Source organism: Beauveria bassiana (assembly GCF_000280675.1).
Source record: "Beauveria bassiana ARSEF 2860 unplaced genomic scaffold BBA_S00012, whole genome shotgun sequence".
Taxonomy (NCBI): domain Eukaryota; kingdom Fungi; phylum Ascomycota; class Sordariomycetes; order Hypocreales; family Cordycipitaceae; genus Beauveria; species Beauveria bassiana.
The window spans coordinates 260,611-275,566 of NW_007930847.1; the positions used below are offsets into that span (position 1 = coordinate 260,611).

The window sequence follows — 14,956 nt, forward strand, 5'->3', positions numbered from 1 at the left end:
GGAAAAAAATCTACAGCCAATTTTGCTCTAAATTCTCGTACTCGCCTTTTGCAACGCGCGCAACCAATTCTCCGAGTACCTTGGCGCCATAGTCGTAGTCCTTCATATCCAAGTAGATTTGCGCGCTGATGCGAACCCACATTCTGTCTCCCATTGCAAACAATGGCATCAAAGTGTTGTATTCGTCCTTCATCGTCTTCATCATCCATGTCCGGACTTGGGCAGCATCGTCCTCGGGCACCACCACATCGCCCTCTTGCGCACTTCCACCATCACCACCACCACCACCACCACCACTACCACCCGCGCTCGTCTCCCCCTGCCAACGAATGGGCAGCGCAATGTTCCCCATGGCGCAATTAGTCAACGTGCCTTTTTTATTCTCCAACATCCACGTCTTGAGCTGCTCGGCCACGCGCCTGCAGCCCCTCTTGTTGAGGTCCCAGAGGTAGGCCATGATGCGCTCCTCGCCGCCGCACACGTCTCGGCGCCAGGCAATCGCATCCTTGGTCACAATCTCCTGCGACCGGTCCTTTGTCGCAATGAGCTCAAAGGTCCTCACAAACTGGTTCTTGGTGTTTGGCGGCAGCACGTCGCGCCGGACGGTCGTTTGCGGCGTGTATCCGTGGCTCGTCGCCAGCGTCGTCGGGACCAGATGCTGGTTTCGCAGCGGGCAGTACAGGATGGCGCAGCCCCGGGGGACGTGCAGCCACTTGTGGCAGTTGGAGGTGAAGAAGTCCGGGTCCGCCGCGGCGAGATCCAGCTTCACCATGCCGATCCCTTGCGCACCGTCCACCATGCTCAGCACGCCGAGTTGCTTGCACGCTTTGCACATTTCTTCCCATGGGAATACGAGGCCGGGGTTCGAGGACACGACATCAAAGGTGCAGATCCTGGCTCTTTTTCCTTGCTTCTCAATCTCTGCCACTGCATCGCGAAATTGTTGAATGATTTCTTCGTCCTCCAACGGGTAGTGTAGAGCAATTTCGTGGATGCCGACGCGCGCGGTGCCAAAGTAGTCAACCATGTAGTCTGCGATTTTTGCGCATGCCGGGTAAATGGTGGAAAAAAAGATGATGACATCTTTTCCGTCGTCATTCCACTTCATGTTGCGAAATACCGTATTGACAGCCTCGGTAGCATTCGTCACAAACACCACCGTATCCGCGGGGGCATTAACAAGCTCCGCCACAGCTTGACGAGATTCATCAAGGAGGATGCCCTGGTCATAGCGAATAAATTTGTCTGGTGCCGCTTCCGAGAGATCCTGATATGCCCGGAATTTCTCCCTAATCTCGAGTGGCATCGTCCCATATGATCCTATATTCGGTGAGCTGGTTAGCCGCGGCTTTGAGCATCAGTCTGCGCCAAGTTGCGTCCGCACCATGGTTCAAGTTGACCCAACTCTCTGCTTGCGGGAAAAGCTTCTTTAATTCCCCACCAAACTCGAGATACTTTTCTCGAGAGGACACATTGGTCTGATTTGCAGAGGCCATCTTTTTTGTGCAGCGAGTTGTCTGATGATGAGTCTGTTCCGTATTAGCGTAGTAACCTTGAAACCAACGCTCAGACGAGGGATTAATTTTGGAGAAGCTATTATGACGAATGCGGGGGGACGCTGTTCATAAACTAGGACGCGATATCGATTTAAATAATTCTTCATTCAAAAAAAAATGAGTCATTATATAACATCAGGTCGGTTTTATGCGGGGATCCGATTTCGCTTTTGCTTGGCCTGACAAGTCAAATACGCCCTATCTGCTGACAATATAGTCCGTAAAAGGCGGTGGTTAGATGGATCGCCCAAAGTAGAACGGACCCGAGTTATAAGAGGGTCTCTACCAAAACTACGCTACTACAGCGCTCTACAAAAGGTTAGTTGTTGTAGGATGTCTATGTAAGCAGTATCGTGGGCCTGGTTTCTGGCCTTGTTGAGTCACTGAATGTAGGAAGCAAAGGAGACTCGGCGCTGACGCAACTTGGTCAAACTACATTTATCAGAATGTGATGCTTTGTCATTTCTTATAATTCCTTCTTCTTTTCATTTTGATACTTTAATAAAAAAAGATTTGTTGCTTTCTTTTTTCCTTGTCTGGTAGGCGTAGTAGTAAAGGCTCCATCAAGGTGCAATAAACTAGACACAACTTGTACTGCAATCATTAAAATCCACATCATTCCAATTAATTTGTTATATATTCTCGTTTGTAGCATTAATCCTGAGTGCACAGGGGCAAGAAAAAAAAAACAAATAAAGACAAAAAACTAGTACAAGAAACTGTCGGACAACCGAAAAAAAAAAAATCATAAAATCCAATAAAACCTCATCAAAAAAAACAATAAACTCAAATCGACAAACCATTTAGCTATCCCAAATAGCTCCATACGCAGGTATCCCCCTCGTTTCCAGTCCATACACCACCTTTTTCGTAATCTTTTCATTCGCAATGATAATCACCGCCTCGGCGTCCGACGCGACCGCCAAGTTGTATCCCATCTTGAGCAGGTCTGGCCGTCCCTTTGTCGCCGTGTCGTGAATGACGGCATCCGGAATGGTTCTGTATATCGTGTCCAGCACGGGCTTGCCAAAGGTCTTTTCAGGGCTCTTGGTCGACCACAGCAGCTGCGTCTTGCACGACGGGTTCTGAATGTGCCCGAGCAGCGGGCCGATGCCCGAGCCGGTGCCAATGACGACGATGCGGTTAAAGAGCGTCGCGATGCGCATGACGCCGCACGTCGGCACCCCGCGCACCCAGACGGATCGCGGGGCCCTCTGGATGCACGACTTGGTCCAGTCGCCGGCGTTGGACACGACGAGGGAGTATCCCTTTTGGGAAGCCAGCGCGTTGGGCTCTGGCTGGGGGATGGTGGCAAACGAGTGCCACTCGAGCAGCGGGCGGGTAGATATCCGCGTGAAGCTGCCGTTGACGGGCACGGTGTATGTAAAGGAAAGGACGGCCGCATGGTCAGAGAGTGGGACCGTCTCGACGGGTACTTTGCGGAGAAAAAGCCAGGACGATGCGATGCTGCAGGTAGCGACGACGAGTAGCCAGAATGCGGGACTCTGCACGAGAGTCATGCCCAGAGCCTGGCCCGGCTGCTGCGCGCTATCCATGGCGTTGAGCACAGTCTTGACCCAAAAGAGGAGAAGCGTCGTCCATCCCATGAACCGGTGCGACTGCTCAAAGGTATTGTGGTATCGCTTGCGAAAGGTCGGGTACGCGAAGCCAATCATGGTGCAGCACAGCGCGCCAATCAGCCAAGAAACCACAATCGAAGCGAGCGAGTCTGTCCGTTCCTCGTCGCGGCGCACGTACGAGACTGTCGAGGAAATGTTGCTCCCAAGCAGCCAGACAGTCGAGCAGACGCCCGCCGCCGAGTGCACGCCGCCCAAGTGGTAAATCTTGGCGCACCGGCGTCTGATCCACAGCGGCGCCGTTTTGGGCACCGAGCAAAAGACCGTGTACAGAATGTTGATGACGGTGTCTTGGCGGACCAGGACCGCGAGCGTCAGGTTCGCAGCGACCACAAGCTTGAGGAGCTGCTGCGCGTCGGCGCGGGGCGTCGTCAGCAGCAGCAGCAGCGCAAGGACGCCCGCGTTGAGGAGCACCACCACGGAGAACAAGGTGCGGTAAATGATGAGGATGCGGTACGCGAGGCCGCGCCACGGCTGCGACAGCTTCTTTCCCGGGACGGCGAGCTCCTCGATGCCGGCCGCCTTTTCCGAAAAGACCGTCGTGGCCGAGGAAAAGGAAGCATGGCGCGGCGTCTCTACCAGAGTCTCCCTGTCGCTCATCGGCATCGTCTTTTCCGACGACGCGAGGCTGTCTCGTCTGTGCTTTTCCTCCTCGGCGATGCGGCCAAGAGCCTTCTTGTCCGTCTTGCCGTTGGCCGTGACCGGAAAGGACTCGAGCTGGTGGATGACGGAAGGCACCGCATAGTAGGGCTGCCGCTCTGCCACGCAAGAAAACAGACACTGCGTGTCCCGGTGGGGAGGAGACACGAATGCGTGCACCTGTCCGTCCAGGAAGAGAGCCGCTGCCTGGGAAACGCCCGGGGCTGACAGAAGCGAAGACGAGATGCCGTCGAGCTCAACTCGAAATCCCTGGAGAATAGTTAGACTTTCAGCTCAACTCGCCCCATCTGAGATTTGCTCGCGAAAATGCTGACCTTGACTTTGACTTGGTCGTCGCAGCGTCCAAGGATTAGAATGTTCCCCTCAGCATCCCATTGGCCAAGATCGCCGGTTCGATACATTAGTGACCTAGAAACCCATCAGCTTTCAAAAACCATCTTCTGTAGAGGCGCAGGCTCTCTCTTACCCATCGTCTGTAAAAGGATCCAGCCGGTATGATTCCTTTGTTTTCTCCTCAAGCCCGACGTAGCCTCGAGACACACCACGCCCGCCAGCCCACATGACACCAGTCTGGCCCAGCCCGACAGGTTGCATCATGTCGTCGAGAATATACACATTGTTATTGGGAGTCGGCTTTCCAATGTCAATCGGCCGTCCAGCTACATGTCTGCTCATGGTATTGACAATCGTTGTCTCGGTTGGGCCGCAGCAATTCCAGTATTCTGCCTCTGTTGCCCAAAGATCGGCCAAGGCCTGGGTGGTGGGCTCACCCGCTGTTGCCGCTATTTTGATGTTTGGATACTTTTGAGGCTGGTATTTTGATAATATACTTGGCGTGCAAATCAAGACGTCAATCTGTTTTATTTATTTTTTTTTCGTTGGTTAGCGTATTGTTAGACTTGTAGTGGCACGTTCTTCTCCGTACCTGGCTTATAGTAGGCTCCCAGTCCCATCCTCGGATGACGAGGGTGCCACCATTACACAGACAAGAGAAAATTTCCCAAGCAGCTAAAACATGAGAATCTTGAGAGAGATATGGTTGGGGTTTTGGCAAGTTGCTTACCCATGTCAAAACTGATATTCAAGACTTGACCAACCCGCGTGCCTGGCCTTATACCCAAATTGCCAGGATACTGGCAAACAAGATTGGTCACATTATCATGCGTTACGTCAACGCCTTTGGGGTTTCCAGTAGTACCTAATACAATTAGAAGAATGCTCCTTTTTTCATGGATAAATTGACTTGCCTGATGTGTATATGACATAGCAGCCGCTGGCTGGAGTTGCCAAGTCTACCCATTCCAAACTAGCCGGTTGGCCGGCAGCCCTATGCACACACTCTTCCACAACCACCATCTGCGCGTCCGGGAATAGATCTCGCACTCTATTCTCGGTAGCTGAGACGCACAACAAGACATTACCGCCACTTTGGTGTAGCACGTGGCGCAGGGTCGAGTCTGGCACCACCCCGCCATCCAAGGGAACATACTGGGCGCCGCAGAGCAATACGGCCCATATCCCAATCACCATTTCGTAGCTGCGCTTGACCACCAGAGGGACCCTCTGGTTCGGCTTCACGCCAATGCTGCGCAGGTGCCAGGCGAGGGCCTGGGCGTGCATGGCCAGCTCTGCATATGTACGCTGCCGTGACACATTGGTGGAGAGGTCGTGGACTGCGATCCCAGACGGGTTGGATAGGGAGAAGTGGGCAAATGCAGCAGTGGTGGTGCTGAATGGGGTTTTCAATACTTGACCGAAAGAAAAGGCCATTCTGTCTCTGGCCATGTTGTTGGTGCGCTTGCAAGTTGTCATGATAGAGGTCGCCATCATGATGATGAATCGGCCGGGTACATTTTTCAAATGATCCGAGTCAGTTGGCTCGCACCATATATACGTCTTTTTTTTCTCCTCCTCCTCCTCCTCCTCTTCCCTTCCCTCCTCCCACTCCCCAGCCATTACTTTCCAAGGCTACCTACCTACCTACCTGCTCGGAAAGGGAACTGTAGGACAGGCAGGGCCAAGCCTAACCGCCGGGATACGAGACTGGCAAGGGTATCTCTACGGCAACATTAGACCTCTTACAAGCGTCTAATCTCTCCGAATTCTTTCCCAATGCACTTTCTTTTCTCAGTCATGCGCCCGCTCCATGGGTTTCGATGGCTGCAGACATGCCTTGCTCGCCCGGGCGGGCAATTTTCGCCACATGTCCCAGCTCCCGGAAGGGGGGGCCTCTCTCACGCTCACGCATTCGCGGTCGGATCTAGCAACCCTCCCGGGGGGTGCAAAGGTGGAGGGAAGAAGAGCATCACCACCACAATGCATTGTACAGGTCACATCGGGTCCATTCCAGCCTCGTCAGCACCCCAGTTTTGCAGAGATGGTCTATCTTTTATGTTTAGTGGCGTTCTCCGCTCTTGGGAAACCCGGCATGGTGGTACCGTGGCATGCCCAGATGCGGTCAAGTGGTCTGGCGAGCCCATCGAGAACCTTGCATGTCTCACTGCTTTCCAGAAGACCACCAAAATACCCAACTTTTTGGCTGGTGCGTCGCAGAATCGGGCGACAAGGGTGCACATAACTTGGCGAGTTAGCCGAGCAGTTGATAACAAAAAGAGGTTGGTCGGTGCTGTAGTCGATTGACGTTCTCAAGTCATGGCGAAACGAAAAGTTGAAGAGAGAAAAAAGAGGTCAGAAACAACAGATATAAAGAGCAACACTACATCTGCATCTCTCTCTTTTTTTTTTTTTTGCCCCTTTCCTATTCTTCTTGGTTGGCAAATGTTTCAAGCTTACCACTCTTTTTTTTTTCCTTGTTCCGCACTCGTGCAACGGGAAGAAAATATTGGTTTTCTTGTCTCTTTCCCCAAAGGGCGAAGACGTTCCAAGACCCCGTCTGGCCCCAGAAACCAGTTGATATCTTCTAAGCGGCCGCAAGGAAAAAATAAAGAAGAAACAAAAAAAATAACCGAGCAACTTTTTTTCTTGAATCACCCCATTTTCCAGCAACTAGACGACCAAGGTTGCGGAGCTAGGGGGGGAGCTTAGGAATGAGATGGATTGGCTGGCCGCCCCAAAACAACGTCAACCCACGACGAGCTGAAGAAAAAAGAAGAATGTAAGGTTGCGTGCAGGCATTGTAACCCAGAACAAGGGCTACGTGTGTCTCTGAGCTGGCCTGCAATGTAACCCATCACATCTTCAGCAAAAAAAAATTGCTTGTCCAAAGAAAATCTAGGTCTGCACGGCCCTCCCCCCATGTGGTATCCAAGCCATGCGCGTTTCAGTTTCCCCACGCATGTTTTGTTCAATCGGGGATGGTGTGTGTCTTGACTTCTTCAAGTTTTTTCCTTCAACCCGACGTCGGGCGCTCGCGTCCGGAGGGAGGGGGGGGGCTTGGGGGCTTGGGGGCTTGTCGTTATCCTGGTAGAGCATCACAGCATCTCCCTTGTCTGTCACACCGTTCTTGCTTGGCACCTTGGCAAGGCCCTTGAGTGGTTTGATTTGAGGGGGTGCACGAGGAGGGCAGGCAAGGCGAGGCGTCACCGACATGCGATGAACCCAAGCAAGATATTGTCTGTGCGTAGATGAAAAAGTCGGGACGAGAGGAGATCACCCCGTCACATTCCAAAATAGGAATGCCCGTTGTCCACCCGTTTGTTGAGTATTTGTTTATTACGGGCAAGGCCTCTCTCTGTATGGCTTCATCGCATCTTCACCGCACACACATTTGTACCGACGTTGGCGTATCTGTCAAGTTACCGTTGCATCCGCACTTTTGAAAGTGCACTGTCGATTTAAATTACTTCCTTTTTCGCAACCCTTGTCTCTCAACGTCTCCAACGTCAGATACCGAATTCAGGTTGTGACCTTTTGTCGCCAAGCTGGCCTAATTTTTTTGTACCTCGACGCCATCCATCCAGTCATCCGTCGAGTGTCCTCCGCCGCGCACGAGTTTTGCATCATCATCACAGACAACCATGGCTGATTCTTCGATATCCGATCTCGTGCTATCGTCAACACCCGCTCCGGGTGTAAGACTGCTCCGCCTCAATCGCCCGGAGAAGCGCAATGCGCTATCACAGTCTCTCATTAGCTCCCTTCTCTCCGAGCTCCGTCTTGCTTCGGGCGATACGAGCATCTTTTCCATCATTCTAACTGGAAACGGACCATTCTTCTGCGGTGAGTGTCACCTCGATCGCGCAAGATTTACTTTTTCTGTTTCAAATTATCCTTTTCCCCCCCGGGCGTGTTGGTCGTGTATTTTTTTTTTTTTGCCCGGCCGTGTACGACAATTTTTTTGTGACATGTGAATGTGCTAACCGCATCTAGCCGGCGCGGATCTCAACGACATTGCTGCTCTCGACGAAGCGGGTGCTAGAGCATCACGGTATTTGCAAGACTTGTGCGCTGGTTTTGCATCTGTCAAGAAGCCAATCATTGCAGCTGTAAACGGCCCGGCCGTGAGTCACCCGCACCACCTCCCCCAACGCATCTGCATCGGCTGACGTCCAACAGCTAGGCGGCGGGTTCGAGATCTCCCTGATGGTGAGGTCATCTCCGATTCTTCAGCCGTCATGGCTCCCGCACGCGGCGACACCGTCAACAGCGCCGGTTTCACCGCGGCCAGAGCATCGGCGGGCTGCTGGCTGCCCCGAAGACCTGTCTCACCAGGCCGTGGAAGATTTCCGCTGATCGGTTCCAGAGCGACCTTATTATTTCGGCACAGCCCGCGTATTTTGTCCTTCCTGAGACAAAGATTGGGCTCATTCCCGGCGCCGGCGGCACCCAGCGTCTCACAGCAGCCATTGGTAAATACAGAGTAAGTTGCCCCCCCCCCGGTCATGTGCTCAACGCCAACGATTAACGAGATCGCCACCCTCGCAGGCCATGCGCAGCATCTTGCTCGCACAACCAATGTCTGCCCAAGAGGCCATGGCCGCCGGCCTCGTCACCGATGTCGTCGGCCCGGACACTTTGATCCAGCGATGCGTCGAGATTGCCTCCACCTTTACTGCAGAGAACCGGCAGACTATTGCCTTTGCCAAGGAAGCCATCTGCCGAGGTGAGCACTTATCCGTCGGTGTAGTGCATCGTTGCAAGCAGCTGACTGAGATTTTTTAGCGGACGACCTCTGCCGCGACGATCGCTTTGAACGGGATCTGTACTACACGGCATTTGGCACCGATGAGAAAAAATGTGGCGTCGACAACTTTCTTGCAGCTCGTAAAAAGAAGGCATGACAAGTCTTCATCACATCACACAGTGGGTCATGTGTAACAACAGTTGCAGCTCGTTTTGGGGGGGTTTTGTAACTGCAGGAAACTTAGGAAAAATTGAATCGTATCTTCGTCATCTATAAGCTTAATGCTCAGAATGCAGGCACAGAATCGCTTTTCATCTGCTGCATTTCCAATTGGAGCCCCAAGTCCTCAATTGCCCTTCCAGTCCTCGTGAGGCCCTGGTTTTCCCCAGCTGCGGACTCGTCCCGACGTCTGCGAGCGCCGCAGCCGCATCTGTCTCGGCTGCGGCTGTCGCGATCCGCTTATCAGATCGCTGCTGCAATTTTTGAGAGGGCCCGAGCTCCGGTCGTACTGTGCATGCCGCCGAAGACGGCTCTTCCAAGAGCCCAACCAGAGGATCGTAAATGTAGAATGGATTTAGGCGACGAGAGGACGACCAAAGATTCGGGGATATGGATGTGAGTGGTCCGGTAGGTAAGCTTATTGGCTCCATGGGTTGTGGCTTGCCGAATGGCGAGGATGTAGGCCCAGGTCTCAGTGGTGGCAATGTATTGCCCGCATCGAGTTTGCTGCGTGGCGTGCCGCGGCGTCTGCCCACAGTGGGCAACACAATTTCCTCGCCATCAATCATCTTACGTTTGCGGACGCGGGGGTTTGACTTGACAGAATTAAGTATGGAGCTTTTGTCAATAGGGCTGCTCGATACCGGACTCTGCGGCTGCTGCCCATCCATCTCGGCCGCATCGCTCTTACGGCTGCGACCGTGGTTCGGATTCAGCGTAGAAGGTCGTTTCTTAGGCCTCTCAAGGGCACCCGGCGCGGATTTGCGTTGAGCCTTTATTCTTGGTCGAGGCAGCTTAACAGCAGGCATCGACGAGGAATCCGTCGTCTGGGCATCTGGTAACGGGGGTAAGTTGGCCATGTTTGTGGCACGATCAGCAGTCTTTTCCGGGGTGTCTTTTCCGGTAATGCGGCGTAGCTCTTTAAGAATTTTCAAGGTGCAGTAAGCACCTGTGACTTTGGAATCGCGCATGGCTACGGGATTCGCCGCCGGTGGGCGCGGCTTCTTGGGTGATGGATCACGCCAGAGCCTCGGAACACGAACGTGCAAATCGTCAACCCAGGCATCACAGTCCCATTGGATCCAAAAGTCAATAATGTCACCCCACGAGCTCTCTGGTGGCTTCGTAAAGTTGACAAAGACGACTTTGCCGCCTTTGCTGTGGACTGTTTTGGCGAATTCTCTCACCATAACCTTGAGCCCGTGTACTCGTAAGCTTGTGCCAAGAATAAGGAGCATGTCAGGATAGAGTGCTAAGTCGTGTGTGATGATGGGGCTGATTAGATGTGCATTAGGGTGTTCTTCGCCATACAGAACAATGTCCGGGCGCAGTTTTCCTACACCTAGGGCTCTTTTCCCCTTTTCTTCACGAGCCGCGGCGGCTCCGGCGCAACGTGGGCACTCTGGCTGCTGGCCTGTCAAGGTTGACGTTTCGCGGTCCTCGTCCCAGGAGCAAACCTGCCCGCATAGGAAGCAGCGCAGCGATTCTAAAGATCCATGTAAGAATACGCACTCGACACCAGATTGCGATGGCTCCTTCTTGAGTGCGGGGAGCGCGTTGTTCTTGCTATCGGCATATGATGCGTCGCCGTCAGTCTGTGACGATGGTGCGTCTGGTAATGAAGCCTGTGATGTCTGTGGCGTGGCCGTTTCCGACCCTGAGTTGTCGGAGGAAGAATTTTGGCTGCTAGGAAGCTCTTTGCTCGACGATTCTTCGACCATTTTTGCCAACTGGTCCCTGGCGGTAGACCGACGTGAAAATCGACCGCGGCTGCCAGGTCCATCGATTAATGATGTTGACAAGCCAACTTTTTCTTCGATTTGGTCAATATTCTGCGTGTAGCAGCGGACCAGCTTGCCACGGTTTCTTAAATGGCTGATGAACCTATGAGAGCCTGTTGGCTCCGCATCCTTAATCTTTTGCCGCAAAGACGTGGCAAATGTATAAAAGACTTGCGTGCGGACCGGATCTGCCCATACTGACACGTCGAACAGATCTCTGCCCTTCATATTGGGCAGCGTGCTGCGGCCAGAGCTTGAGCTTGAGCCTTGAGAGGAGGCAAACAGTTTCCGCGCTGCGGAGAATTCTTCCGATTCCGAGTCACTCGTGTTACTGTGCTCGTTGGACTCTGAGTCTGGTAAAGAGGGTTCGTAGGGATCAAACAGCACCGGTGGCGGTGACGAGAGCGGCGAGGAGCTGGGAGGTACGCCAAACCTTGTGAGATGGCCGGCAAACCGAAACGTCGACGGGGGAACTATTTGGTCGTCGGGTGGTGGTGAGGACAGCGGGGAGGTCGTGAGATGGGGGATGGAGAGCGGATGACGCGCGGAGCGCGGCGTAGCATATGATACCGCTTCTGGTAATGACGGACTTTCTGGTGCAGTGGTTGAGTCTGCAGTAAGCTCCTGTTGTTTCACTGGCGCTTGCAATAATTCGGTTTCCTCTATGTTTTCGTCTTCCTTGTCTTTATTTTGCGGCGAAACTTCTGGCGAAGCACAAGGAGAAGATCTTAGGCGCTTTGCCGGTCGTGCATCGACCCCTTCTTCCTCGTTCGTGCCATGCCGCGTCTCTGTGTCGAACCTCGGCGCCTCTCGTTTAGCGGCCGCGTCGAATTGTGCTTGAATCAACGAGTATAGTCCATTTTCGGATCGAAAATCCTGCAGAAAACAGCATCCCACGTTAGCAAGTCATTTTGAAGTACCAGGTATGTTCATGGTGTATAGTCTGTAGCCGCATACCGGAATGCCCGAGTTTGTACTGATTCCCGCGCCTGTGATGACGACAATCTTGCGCGCCTTGAGCAGCGATTCGGCAATGTCTTGGAGAAGCTCTCCAGAGCTGGGCTCAACGTGCGCAGTCGGCATGGTCGCTCTGAAGGTCTGAGGCTAAACAGGGAGCACACGAGCTCAACGGCGTCCCGTTTGCAAACGCGTCGCGCCCCAAGGCAAGTCAAGGTCCCAAGATTGAGTGTGTATGTCCGAGGAAATTACTCCATCGTATCGTGGTGTATGTCGTTACTTTGGGGCAATTCAATTGCCAGTCGTCAATGTCAAGTCAAAGGTCGTTGTGCCACGATAGCTGGCAACTAGGTACGTAATTATCTTATTGATCGTGGTTGTAGGCGTTGAAGTGACTGAAGAGCGTGTAATGGGCCAAAGGAAGAAAATAATGATAAAAAAATGAGAAATGCTGATGAGAACAGATATCCAAAAATTGATGCTCAAGGCAACAGTTCCTTGAGACCCAATCGTGCGTGACGTTTGCTGGGCGTTTGACAGCTGTGACGCGCCTCACAATCTGTTGATGTCGCGAACGGGTGGCAGGCTGGTGGCTGGCGGCCGGGCCGTCCCCAGCATGTTTTCTTTATACCTTTGTCGGACTAGCGCTCTTCGGATGGGTGCTGATTGCATGTTGGAGTCGCTGCTGGCGGGTCCACTGAACGGTTTAGTGATAACGACCAGTAGACGCAATATTCGTATCCAATAAATGATAATCTGACATCATGTCACCAGGCAATTGGATTTTGCACCGTCCTAAAAACAGTGCTTGTTACGCTTGGACGTCAAGCATTGTCCCACGGCGAGCTGTCAGTAGGTGGTGGACTCCCCTCCCGCTCAACTGCAAGTGTGATCATATGTACGTAAGCAGGCTATAACTTGAAGTCAGAGATATTGTATAGAGGGTCCCCGTATAACTACTGCTCTATGGATACTTTATAACTTGTGATAGCTATCTATACATTAACCTTCCTTCGCGTCTGGTCTGATAATGGCCATCAGTCTATAACTCAATGCTCTAGAAACCAGTCGTCCATGGCAAAGCTATGCTCCTCGTCTTGATCACCCATGGCGTCGAAAATTCTCCGCCCGAGGACCTTCATCCCAATCCAGCCCAATAGCCTCTCCTCGCGAACCATCAATCATCCGCGTGCACCAGCGCGTCAAGCAGCTCGTTAAAGTCCTTTGGCACGCCCAGCCCGGTGACGGCGTCCCAGCCCGGCTTAGTCGGCCACCCACCCGGTTCCTCGCCGTCAAAGTTGCATGAGCGGCTCTCCCCTTTCGTCACGTCGCGCAGCACCCCGCGCACGCGCTCGCTGTACAGTAGCGGGTTGACCCAGCCCAGAGGCTTCTTGCCGGCGCGCGCGCGCGCGTCGTTAACCAAGGCCAGCATTGCCGCCACTATGGGTGCGCTGGCGCTTGTGCCCTGCACCAGACCTGGCTTCCCGCCGGTCAGCACCAGCACGTTGGTGCCCACGGCCGAAATGTCGGGAATGGCCCGTTTGTCCGGCTCGTAGTAGCCATCGAGGCGGCCGCCAAGCGCCCGCACGTACTCGTCCACCACCTCGCGCTGCCACGCCGGCTGCACAAAGTACCGCGAGAAGCCTCCCGTGCTGAACGATGCCGCCTTGGGCGGGTCTTGAGTGTTGGAAACGGCGCCGACGGCAAGCACCCACGGGCACGTCGGCGGAAACGTCGCCATAGCAATCTTCTTGTTGGAGCCGTCGCGCGTGCGGCAGTTGGAGTCCTGGCCGCCGCGCGCGCCGCCGTCGCCCGACGCCACGAGCACCGTCATGCCGCGCGCCGCGAGCAAGCCAATCATTCTGCACACCTTTTCGGCGTAGGGTCGCGGGACTGACAGCTCGTCGTCAGCGTAGGATATGGACAGCACACTCGGGATTTCGCCGTCGGGTTTGTCCAAAAAGTATTGAAATATTTCCAGATAGGGCTCATTGCTCGACGCCGGGCTCGAGTCGGCCTTGCCATCCTCGCCGATTAGCTCGCCCCGGCCTGCGGTCGAGTAAAAGACGAGCTTGGCCGGGTACGCAAGGCTCAGCGCGTAGTCGACGTCCAGCGAAGCTTCAACACCTGACTTGTCCAGCTCCTGCGAGTTCTCGCCGCCGTTGATGAGCTCGACCGTGTAGTTGTACTTCTTTGCAGCAATCTCGGGCGCGTGTTCCGACAGAAACTGGTCCGAATCCTGGTAGTTGGCGTACTGCTCGAGGAAGCCAGCCACACCCATGGTGACGCTCGATCTATCGTCGGGCGTCTTGTAGTAAAAGTTGTACGCCTCGCGCACGCACTTGGGCGTGATGACGGAGGTGCAGGGCGGGTCACGCTTCGTCAGGTCAGTCTCGTTGAGCCACTTGATCTTGGACAAGGAGCGGACGGGCCGCATAAAGTTGGAGACGGGATGAATGAAGTCGATGGCGTCCTCCAGGGCGTCGGGGATAAAGTACTGCGTGGTGCGAAGGACAGGCTTATCCTCGCCGTGATAGATGTAGTGCTCTAAGAGGGAGCCGATGAGCGCGTCAGTCTGCCCGACCGTCGCGCGGACATTCACCCAGTCGCCTTTGGCGTCGATGTTCTGGATTCCATGGCTGCGCAGCCAGGCCTGCACCGCGCTGACAGACTTGGGAGTTGGGGCGCGCATCAGCTTGGTGTCGGCCAGAGAAAGCACGTCCTTTTGCACCGACGTCAGGAATTTCTGCAGCCCTTTCACCTCTGGCTGCCTTAGAGCGATTGAGAACGAGTACCACTCGCTCGCATTGACCGTGTCGTTTATCTTCATCCATCCTGGCGGGAGACTCGTCGTCCTCTCGAGGCAAATGTCGGCCAGCGACCCCCATCCGAGCAGCGCCGCTCCCAGTGCCAGCTTGGGTAGCATGATTGTCGGAAGAAACAAAGCCCGAAAACGCAAAGAGGGCCAAGGGCTTTTTGCTGTCGACAAAGCAATCTCGAGTCGATTTTCTGGGAGAGGCGGAGAGACGATAGCCTTGATTATTCAAAGAAGCAATATTGAGT

At 53.9% G+C, this 14,956-nt stretch overlaps 5 protein-coding genes across 5 annotated transcripts; 1 reads left to right on the forward strand and 4 right to left on the reverse strand.

Moving 5' to 3' along the window:
* Positions 1–10: 10 nt before the first annotated feature.
* Positions 11–1,496, reverse strand: BBA_04974 (aminotransferase family protein (LolT); the record flags this gene model as incomplete). The annotated part of the gene is made up of 2 exons (XM_008600071.1): positions 11–1,320; positions 1,385–1,496. 2 exons carry the CDS (start codon positions 1,494–1,496, stop codon positions 11–13), a joined length of 1,422 nt encoding a protein of 473 aa, XP_008598293.1.
* An 863-nt stretch (positions 1,497–2,359) lies between these two features.
* On the reverse strand, positions 2,360–5,683 carry BBA_04975 (AMP-binding enzyme; the record flags this gene model as incomplete). Its single annotated transcript, XM_008600072.1, has 5 exons — positions 2,360–4,102; positions 4,168–4,261; positions 4,320–4,635; positions 4,917–5,051; positions 5,191–5,683. 5 exons carry the CDS (start codon positions 5,681–5,683, stop codon positions 2,360–2,362), a joined length of 2,781 nt encoding a protein of 926 aa, XP_008598294.1.
* A 2,147-nt stretch (positions 5,684–7,830) lies between these two features.
* Positions 7,831–9,093, forward strand: BBA_04976 (enoyl-CoA hydratase/isomerase family protein; the record flags this gene model as incomplete). The annotated part of the gene is made up of 6 exons (XM_008600073.1): positions 7,831–8,032; positions 8,183–8,313; positions 8,369–8,398; positions 8,460–8,672; positions 8,738–8,915; positions 8,975–9,093. The coding sequence occupies 6 exons, from the start codon at positions 7,831–7,833 to the stop codon at positions 9,091–9,093; spliced, it is 873 nt and encodes a 290-aa protein (XP_008598295.1).
* Positions 9,094–9,282: 189 nt separating this feature from the next.
* Positions 9,283–12,019, reverse strand: BBA_04977 (Hst3 protein; the record flags this gene model as incomplete). Its single annotated transcript, XM_008600074.1, has 3 exons — positions 9,283–9,381; positions 9,446–11,812; positions 11,894–12,019. 3 exons carry the CDS (start codon positions 12,017–12,019, stop codon positions 9,283–9,285), a joined length of 2,592 nt encoding a protein of 863 aa, XP_008598296.1.
* A 1,051-nt stretch (positions 12,020–13,070) lies between these two features.
* Positions 13,071–14,819, reverse strand: BBA_04978 (tripeptidyl peptidase precursor; the record flags this gene model as incomplete). The annotated part of the gene is made up of 1 exon (XM_008600075.1): positions 13,071–14,819. The coding sequence occupies one exon, from the start codon at positions 14,817–14,819 to the stop codon at positions 13,071–13,073; it is 1,749 nt and encodes a 582-aa protein (XP_008598297.1).
* Between the last annotated feature and the right edge of the window lie 137 nt (positions 14,820–14,956).